The sequence below is a fragment of the Triplophysa dalaica genome, chromosome 24 (assembly GCF_015846415.1).
Source record: "Triplophysa dalaica isolate WHDGS20190420 chromosome 24, ASM1584641v1, whole genome shotgun sequence".
Classification (NCBI taxonomy): Eukaryota; Metazoa; Chordata; class Actinopteri; order Cypriniformes; family Nemacheilidae; genus Triplophysa; species Triplophysa dalaica.
Genome location: NC_079565.1, coordinates 10978531 through 10988642, shown reverse-complemented (window position 1 = coordinate 10988642; position 10112 = coordinate 10978531). Strand labels below are relative to the sequence as shown.

At 42.0% G+C, this 10112-nt stretch overlaps 1 protein-coding gene across 1 annotated transcript; it reads right to left on the bottom strand.

Moving 5' to 3' along the window:
• Positions 1-4639: 4639 nt before the first annotated feature.
• Positions 4640-8975, bottom strand: LOC130414354 (uncharacterized). The gene is made up of 2 exons (XM_056740207.1): positions 5888-8975; positions 4640-5693 (listed from the first exon to the last, which is right to left on the bottom strand). The coding sequence occupies exons 1-2, from the start codon at positions 6173-6175 to the stop codon at positions 5259-5261; spliced, it is 723 nt and encodes a 240-aa protein (XP_056596185.1). The 5' UTR covers positions 6176-8975; the 3' UTR covers positions 4640-5258.
• Between the last annotated feature and the right edge of the window lie 1137 nt (positions 8976-10112).

Here is a 10112-nt window from a genome sequence, read left to right as displayed (position 1 = left end):
GAAGAGGAAGGGGTAAGGTAAGCATGCGAGGGAATTTTGGGGAAGGGAAGACGTTCTGCTGCGTCAGAGTGAGGGAGGAAGCACAATACTTCCGGAGAAGAGTAAGCGAAGAGTAAGCTCTGATGCGGCAGAACATGCAGGAGCAAGTGGCATGGAGTGAAGGTGCCTCTGGTGAGGGGAGGCGCAGTGATGATGCTTCATCTGGGAAGAGCTGCTTGGTTGGTGGGTGGAGGCTGATGTTGAACGAGGTGGGTGAGGAGAGTCCGGTGTGCTTTTCTGACGAGGGCACGGTCGGTCCTGATATATCGTTTGAACGCTTCAGAAGACCAACGGCCGAGCGCTTGGATCTGAGATTGCATGAGGGCCTTTTTGGGCGGCAGTGGTTGCCGCGCAAATGCAGAATGAATGGGTGGAGAATGGATCCGCTGGGATGCCTAGATGTAACAGCACCGATTTTAGATGTTTTAGATGAACCAAAAACAAGAACCGGGGCGATCAGAATCGTCCATGAAGAGAGGGTCAGATGGAGATGTAACCTGTGACGTCCTGAAGGGGATGTCTGCTGCCAGGGTTTGGAACGGCTGGATAGGTGAGCAGATGACCTTGTCTGGCCTGGTCTGTCTCGCTTGCTTGCTATGCTTGATCAAGAACGAGATTGTGTCAGAATGGAGTATGGACAATTCAGAAATGGTAAGATGAACTGAAGGGTCGAAGTGAGATGTAGTAGTGAATTCCTACCTTGCGAAGATTAGAGATTAATTTGGTTAGGACCTCTAAGGTTATGTTATGTCTGGCATCTCGGGGAGTGGGTTGGGTTCTCTGGATGGCCTTGAGGAACATTGATGTCTGAGAACTTCCTATGTCTGTGGAAGGTGCGTTGAACATCAATTGTGAAAAATTGGATCCCACTCAAGTAACCATTGATGGAGCTGGCTTGGAGATGCTTCGTGTTATTGAGGAAGGATATGAATGACGTGATGGAGAGGAGGGAAGAATCCGGGAAGGGGATGTTGTATGAGAGGTGAAACGTTTTGAAGATCCTCCAAGCCGTGAGGTATGTCCGGTGGGTCCTGTGAGAAACGGCATGGATGATTGAGTTTCTGGAGGCTGTTAGCAAGGTATTTAGAGGATGATTAATTGAATATTTAGGCCGAATGGGGAGGGACCGGCATTGGTGATTGGTCTGCCTCTGGTGCAAGCAGCCTGAATTTATGCTAAAATCTGCGCCCTGATGCTGTTAGAGACCGGAGGAGGTTCCAGAACCGGAGCGTTTAAAGGCATCGGAGAGGGGACAGCAGTCCCCAAAGAATGCTGAGACGTTGCCTGAGTCGCAGAGATGAGGGTAGTTGTGGCTTCCGCTGGAGCGGCCAACTGGTGCTTCCTCAGGCCGGTGACGGCATCCTGGCAAGCGACGGCTGTTAGTAGCAGATCCGCTGGCCATGAGGCGGTTGCTTGGGTAGGTGGAGGAGTGATGTTTAGCGGGTAAACGGACCGGACAGTGCTGTTGCAGGCCAGCTCGAGCTGTGCTGGCGGTTGCCGTGCGAGGGAGCGGGAAATGTTCCGTCTGCCCCCCAACTGGCATCGACAATGGCTCACCTGGAGCGCGGCCTAGCCTAGCCGACTTGTGGAATGCTCATGTATCTTTAAGTTGATGTGCGCACTGTGTGGGTCAAAAAAACAATTCATTATTTCAGAGTTAACATTGTGACTGCGTTGCGATTCCAAGATGCGGTTGTGTTCAGGTTGGCAGACGAGATACCATAGAGATCTTGCGGTTAAGCAGCTGGTAAATATACTGGTGCGTGCCCCTGTTGTGTAGCTTAACCCTACAGTTTGTAACAACCGCCACTGCATGGTGCACGATCTAAACAACATGCCGTAGCTTGACGCTGTGAAGGCACGTGGAATGATGGGATCTGTTGTCTTCAACGCTGACTGCCATCGATCAGACGGGAACGCAAAATCATGTTGGCGTATTAAGTAGAGCAATAAAGTTTATGGTTATATCGCATATATTTGTGGTCCATATACAAGTTACTGCTTGTAACAAGCTTGTGGCTAACTAGACGCTGGACACTACTTCCACCTTTGTCCAAGACACTGTGGTCATGCGGTTTCTACGTCAGAAAGGCGGTGACAAACACGATTTACAAGTAGAAAGAATAATTTGAAATATATTTTTTGTTCAACGGAGTATTTACTATATGAAACACTTGTTTGTTGTTTCGGGATAGTTTACTGCGAAATTGTTACAAACTGCACCTTTAACGGTAACGGGTGCGTGCGTTATTTGGGTAAGATGTAAATGGGAATGACACCCTGTGTAGAAACGTATCCACATTTGTTAAGCAGCAATCCCTTTCGGAAGTGCCGATTATGTTACTAATCTCCGGAAGTTTCATAATAGTATGACTGACGTTCGCTGAACGGCACGGTTCCGTGCTAGCCAGCGATATGCCAATCTTGAGTGCAGTGGCGCCGCGGAATGACAGTGGATAAATCTAAATGTATTAAAAGATAGTACTCACCCAGCTTCTTGCGTGACAGCGAGTTCGGCTGTTCAAACAATAGTAAAGTCAGTTTATAATTATGTACATTCTCATATATTGTGAAGTATCGGAATTGAGTCATAGAATTTGGGGTTGATTAGAGTCAACGTTGCTGCATGGAACGACAGAGTGAATCGTTTCCCCCAAAATTATTGCACAGCCATTGAAACGTTGACTTGTTGTCATTGAGCGTATCTTTATTGGATTGGGTCGAATCACGGCGATCTTGTGAGGCGTACTAGCATATGTTTACTGGTGCCGGTGTCTTAACGCTCGTTCCCCGTTTAGCAGTGAGCAAACGTTAACAGCGAGCTAGCGTTTGCAATGAGCCGGCGTTTAGGAGCGAGCTAGCGTTTGCAATGTATGGAAAGCCAACAGTATCACAATTCGCGTGCTTTGGATCGCCGTATTAATATCAAAACGCCGATTTCTTAACGCCGCCAGGCGTTAAATAAACGCCGTCTGGTGCTAAATTAACGTCATACGCCGCCACGCGTTTAAGTAACGCTGGGCGCCGATCGACGTAAGTTAACGTCACACGTCACTCAAAATGCAAACGTATTAGCTAATATACATAGCCCCTCCTCTTCTGGCTTTGCGCGCTCGACGGCAAGTCAGAAGCTCGGAGCATCCAGGTTTTATGAACGCGGAATATGGCACGGAGAGAGTTCATCAAATATACTGTAAATATACTGTAAACGATTGCACTCGCCTTTTATTGACCGACAATCCAGGTCCCGATGTTTTTCAATCAACGTTAAATAGGTAAGGATCATTTCAATGTTCTCCCAAATTATTTATTTAGAAATTGAGTTTTATCTGTCGGGTTGAGCTAACGTTGGCTACTAACTTAACGTTAGCTGACTGGATTGACATTACCAAAGTTTGCAGGCTGTAATATTCATGTTTTGGACACAAATCTTAACAGATATTGTTATAGAACTAAATGTTATTTTTATTTATGTAGGCTGAGATAGAAATCAACAAATATAACGAGATCTCGATTATATTTTGTTACTGTATATTATCTAGGTTGCATGCCAAGACACGATCTGAGGATTTGCCAGAACAATTTGTGTCAGCAGTGGTTAGGATAAGTTAGCAAAACTTGTGACCAGTCAGTCAGTTCCCTTTTTCTCTTTGCAGCCTAACGTTACCTGAACCAGGTTCTTAATCTACTTTCCTAAACGTTGTCTACATTGTTTCGATCATTTTTAAATCATAATACAAATGATTATTAATCACACACATAATATCAATAGTTTTCAGCTGACAAAAACTGTCCATTTATAAGTATGCACAAACTTTAAACACTTTTAAAGTAAAGTTAAAAACGTATATATTTTTACATCTAATGAAATGTGATTTTTGTTGTTGTTGTTCTTATTTTATATGTATTTATAACACTGTACAGCACTATACAATGTGATTGTTTATAAATAAATTGATATTGAGATATATACACAATTGTGGAAATGTCCAGTAACACTGCACGGGCAGGATATAAACATATATATATTTGTATATCCCTGTGTAAAAAATGTGTACAGTTTGTGTAAGGCATAGCTTTTTCATGGATGAAAATAATACACTATATTGTCCTCACATTTCCAGCCCTGAGTGTGGGGCAAGGCAGTGGGTAGCTATAAAACCACAAAGCTTACTCTCTACTTTTTAATTTGCAGACTTGAAAGCATGGTGAGGAGCTTTGAATGGGCAAAAGGGAGGCTTTTAAATGTTCAGGCAGCAGAAGAAATAATTCATGAAGTATCAGATTTCATTCAGGAGATTCAATCTTCTGAATATAGTGCACAGGAAGGTAAGTGCCATCAATCTGTTTGAATTCCTTTAAACTAATTAGAAATATTTCTAACTTTGATGTCCATTAATTGGACACTTCCTATAATAGATTAGTATGTAATGATGCTAAGTCTTGAATCTCACACTGACATGCAAATAATAGGGAGAATACATTTAAATTCAACGTAATCAAGAGTTTAAACAATGCATTATATTTAGGGGCGTCACGATTCTCCAAATCCTCGATTCGATTGCATGTTCGATTCTAAGGTCAGGGTTCGATTCGATTCTCGATTTTTACATTTATTCTTTTTAAAGCACAGATTGTCATTTTTCAAACTAGACTTTTATGCAGTATAATATCTGACCTTTGTTTGCAATGTACCACACTACATTGTCAAATTTAAAACTTTTATTAACAACATAATGTAACAATAACTTATATCTTTAGTCAATTGAAAACTTAAAATAAACTGCCATCCAGTTTCCTTTTTGTAAGTGCAGTCTTCTTCACAAAAGATGACATTCAAGTTCACAACAAAACAAACAAAAACAATAAAACAGACATGTCCATAGTCTCTGAACAATTAAGTGTCTTAAACTATTTCCGAACAGATGAACATATACCACACTGATAACTACTTTTTATCCCCTGAGAATGATGACTGTATTTTTTCATTCTTTCATGTTCTTCCTAAAGATGGATATGTTGTTTAGAGCTGCTCTTTGAGTTGTCAAAAACATTAACATTTTTTATAATATAACAACACAAGACAACTGTAACAATTTTGCAGTTTTAAGTTCTTCTTAAAGAGGAATATGGAAAGAGAACTGCTAAAATATTACTAAAATATTGCTAAAATATGAACTATTTACATTTCTATGGGCAGACGACAACTGTGATTTTTTTTATATTTTCATGTTCTTCTTTAAGAAAATGAGAATGTCCACATTCTCTGGAGAGAGGGCTGCTCTTTGAGCTGTCACAATGTCCCCTGCTGTTGAGAACACTCTCTTACTTGCCACACTTGTTGCTTGTACAGCAAGATAACGTTTGGCAAGCTTGGACAAATGTAGGTACTGGTGCTCATTATCTTTCCACCATTTAAGTGGATTTGAATCCACAGAAATTACTTTAGCCATTTTGTATAGCTGAATCTCGTCTTTCACAACATCAGGCCATGGTTTGGTTGCTGATGATGATGCAGTGGAGGCTGTGCTGAAAAAATCACCAAACAGTTCACTGAGTGCTGTTCTCTTTGCTGGGGGGCTGCCTCTGCTGGTTGCTACAGTTTCTTGATCCTCTGCAGGGTTTTGGCTGGACCCTTCTCCTGAGGCATGAGACTGAAATTGTCACATAAAACACAGTTTTTTAAGGTAATGAACAGGCAGAAATTATATTTAAGTGTGACAACAAGAAGCAGAAAGCATATTGTGATTAGTCCTATTCCTGAAATATTATGAATGTGAAGGAAAAAAAAACTACCTTACAGAATAAGATGGTTATTTCATCACATTAGACTAAATGCATCACATACCTGTGTGGGGTGCTCTTGCAAAATTTTCTCCTCCAGACAATTAAAGATCTCATTCCGAGATTTGTCATCCAGGTGGGGTAAAGTCTTAAACCTAGGATCCAAGGCAGTGCTCTCATTCAGGAACTGTTGAAGTCTTGGGTCTGAATACCTCTCTTCAAAGTTTGCCTCTATAGCAGATTTAACATCCTTTACAATTGTTGAATCTGTGTCACTGTGTTTCATAGATGTCAGGATGGTGTGTTGTAGGGGCATGATCATAGACACAGTAGGCTGCTGTTCGGAACTCATCAAGGTTGTGACTGTTTTCAGGGGCTTCAGTACCTGACATACATCTTCCAGAACAGTCACATCTTGATCAGAGAGGGTGATAAGGTCTTTGGCATTTTTTTATGTCTTTTTCTGCAAGTGCAGATTATACAGCAGCTTGTTGCTCTAAATAGCGTGTGATCATGTCATAGCTGGAGTTCCACCTTGTAATGACATCTTGAACCAGCTTGTGAGGAGGAAGCATGTCTTGTTTTGACTTTAAGATGGCTGCTGCAGTGGTACTTCTGTGGAAAAAAGTGACCACCCTCCTGACTCTGCCCAAAAGACAGGAAATCTGGTTTACTCCCAACCCCTTCTGGGAGGCCAGATTCACAGTGTGGGCTAAACATCCAATGTGTGGTGACAATCCTGCTGCATTTGAGGCATTGACAATGTTCTTAGCATTGTTGTCACAGGGATGGTTGAATTTTGTCTGTCCAACTTCCATTCCACTACCACTTCCCTCAGCACTTCTGCTAAATGTTCACTTGTGTGTGCTTCATATATGGGGCGAGTTTGAAGGACTGGATTTTGAATTTCCCAGTCATCATTAATGTAATGTGCTGTGACAGTCATGAAGCTCTGTGTTGCTCTGGATGTCCAGCAATCTGTAGTCAAGGCAACTAAATGTGCGCTGCTCAGACCTTCAGTAACTTTCTCTTTTACATTATTGTACATGGAGGGAATCACCGTAGCTGTGAGATGCGTTCTATTTGGGATTTCGTAGCGTGGCTCTAGCACGCTAATTAAATGCCTAAAACCGGAGTTTTCCACCACCGAATGAGGTCGCATGTCCGCGGCTATGAATACTCCTACCGCACGCGTAATTGCATTTGCACGAATTGAGTTGCTTGGAAGTTTAATTCCAAATGAAGACGGAAGAGTAGTTTGTGTAGTTGTTGGTTTAACAGATAAATCTATGTTTCTGTGGTGCCTGCGGAGATGCCCTGCCATGTTAGTCGTGCTGTTATTATGGTACACGCACATAGCACAGCTTGCAAACTGTTGTTTTTTTGTCGACAACGCGAACGTTGTCAACATAACTCACTGGAAATCCAAAATACTTCCACACCAGCGACTTCAGTGAAAGAGGAGGGGATTCGAGTTCTGTCGATGGGTCTCCTGCATCTGCAGTTGCCATGCTGTCTTTTGAGTGGCTGTTAGAGGAGGTTGACTCGCAGCACTTCAACACATGTGTTTTTTTCGCTTGGCAAGTAACCAGACGCAACATGGGGGCGTGGCAGCATCGACAAGTCCATTTTTTAATTCGAAGTTTGAGACTGTGACTTAATTTCGATCGATTTCGATTTAAAATCGAAATCGTGACACCCCTAATTATATTATATTTTTGTGAAGACACTAGAGCAGTGGTTCCCAAAGTGGGGGTCGCGACCCCCCGATTTAAAATCGAAATCGTGACACCCCTAATTATATTATATTTTTGTGAAGACACTAGAGCAGTGGTTCCCAAAGTGGGGATCGCGACCCCCCGGGGGGTCTCGTAGTGGGGGGCTGGGATGTATGGGATGGGATGTATTTGTTTTTGTCCGTAATTTGTTAATAAAATCGCCTGGCTTAGAGATTGTGTTCCTTTCTGTTTTAGCTCTGTCAGTATGTAACCAAATCGCAAATCCTTAAAAAAAAAAAAAAAGCTGTCGGAGGAAAACACAAAGATGAGAAAGGAGGGGGAGGAGGGGGGGTGTCGCGGGTCGTCAGCAGTCTAATATTGGGGGTCGTGGTCTGAAAAATTTGGGAACCCCTGCACTAGAGGATATCAACCACCGCTGATAAGTAGTGGATCCAGGGGTGCACCATCTTATCTCATTACTCGGGAACAGATGGCATTTATGTTGTCATGTGGCTTCACTGCACCACAGATTGCTGATATTTTACACGTCTCCCTATCCACAGTCAACCGGCGTTTAAGGTAAGTTGTAGTTGTATCATATAATCAATATGTCCAATAACCACACACATTTTGATCAATTTGATTATTGATGCAAGAAAGAGGTAGAAATACCAAATCCACTGTTTGATTTGTCATGTATGATGGCTTAATTAATGTACCACCGCAAATATGTTAAGTGGACATTTCACAGTGGAAAGGCAGAGATTCAATACAGAATCTCTGGATGGGGACATATTTATGACCGTGAAATCCAGGCAAAAGTCTAAAAATCTAATTCTGAGATAACAAGCATCAAATTTTAATTTCACCTAATAATCTTTTCCATGGTCTTAGTCAATATTAAGATATCCAGTTTGTATCTTCACAGAAAGATATTTTCATATTATGTACGATTTTATAAAAAACCCCAGCAAAACTCAAACTAGTGAAAACTAACAGAATGCTACAGTAATAAAGATGTTAGCCCTCATCCCATGATGTAACCTGCTCTATGGAGAATACAATGTCATTTGTTAATGTTACTGATATGAGAATAATAAATTGTGGGAAAAATAGAAGGATTTAATTATTTTATTCCTTTTTTAAATGTATTTGCTGTTCCAGGCACTTCCATCTGTTCCAGTTTGCTTCATACTCGGACATATCTGATGTAGACTTGGATGAAAAGATTAGAGACTTAGTTGCTGGAAATGACCAACTTGGACCAGAGGCTGTTCGTTCACAACTGAAGGCAGAGGGAATTCGTGTGCAGAGGTGCAGAGTGAGGAGCAGTATGCATCGGGTCAACCCAAGGGCTGCAGCACTCCGAGCAATGTCTCAGAGACTACGCAGAAGGTCCTACCGTGTTGCAAGACCTAATTCTTTATGGCATCTTGATGGAAACCACAAACTAATCAGGTATTTTTTGAATTCTTAATTTATGCTCACTCTAACATCCATTACTAAATTATAACATTTTAAGTTAATACATTTTATGAGTATAAACATGCAATTTTTGAGCAGTTTATAAATGCAAATATGGTATTTAAAGTGGTTGGCTGTACAGCAGTCGTTTGATATTTTTTAATAGCGTCATTACTTTTCAGAAAAGCAATTGTTACGTTTATGTTGTTTCATTATGTTTGTGTGTTTATTCAGATATAGAATATGTGCCATTGATGGCTACAGTCGGCTCATCACCTTTCTCCGTGCTTCCAACAACAATCGGAGCAGCACTGTTATGGATTGTTTCTTGGATGCTGTTTCCAAATATGGAATCCCTTCCAGAGTGAGGACTGACCATGGAGGAGAGAACAATGTTGTGTGGTTGTTTATGAACTTGTTCATAGGCACGGACCGAGGTAGTGCTCTTAGAGGAAGAAGTACACACAATCACAGGATCGAGAGGCTTTGGGTTGATCTGTGGCGTGGGGTGTCAAATGTGTACTATGACCTTTTCAATTTTCTTGAGAGTGAAGGCATGTAGACAATGAAATGCACACATGGGCTTTACATTATTGTAACAAGGTTCAGGCTTGAGGAAGAAAGGAGGCGGAGTCGGCGTCGCTGGGAAAGCGTAAGAATCTTTTTATTTACTACAATACTTCCGGGTTGTAGACCCGCTCACTCAATAACACAATCTCTTTGGTTGTGACGAATCTTTCCTTTTGCTCGGACACTCCTAGACACCTTGTCTCTCTCGGTCCGTCGATGTGCGCTTTCCCAGCCTGGTTTCTCTCTCTCTTCTCTTCTCCTTTGTCGTGCCTTAAATGCGTCTCCTCGCCAATTACTAGAACAAGAAGCAGGTGATTTCACTCTAGCGTTGATCTGCTTACTCACCGTCATACTCCCGACACGCCCCTCTGCCGCAGACCGCGCTAGACCACGCCCCCCTTTCCACAATTATGTTTACATTCCAAGAATTAATAAAGAATTAACAAATTTTACACACCAGTGGAACAATCATGGTTTAAGAACTGAGACGCACCAGTCCCCCATGCAAATCTTTGTCCGGGGTTGCCTGGCACAACA

Bases quoted from the DNA above. Each gene is read 5' to 3' on its own strand.
- LOC130414354 (XM_056740207.1), bottom strand. From the start codon at position 6,175: ATGAGTTCCGAACAGCAGCCTACTGTGTCTATGATCATGCCCCTACAA. The intron at 5,694-5,887 runs GTATGTGATGCA...TGACAATTTCAG, and splicing joins TGCAAGAGCACCCCACACAG to TCTCATGCCTCAGGAGAAGG.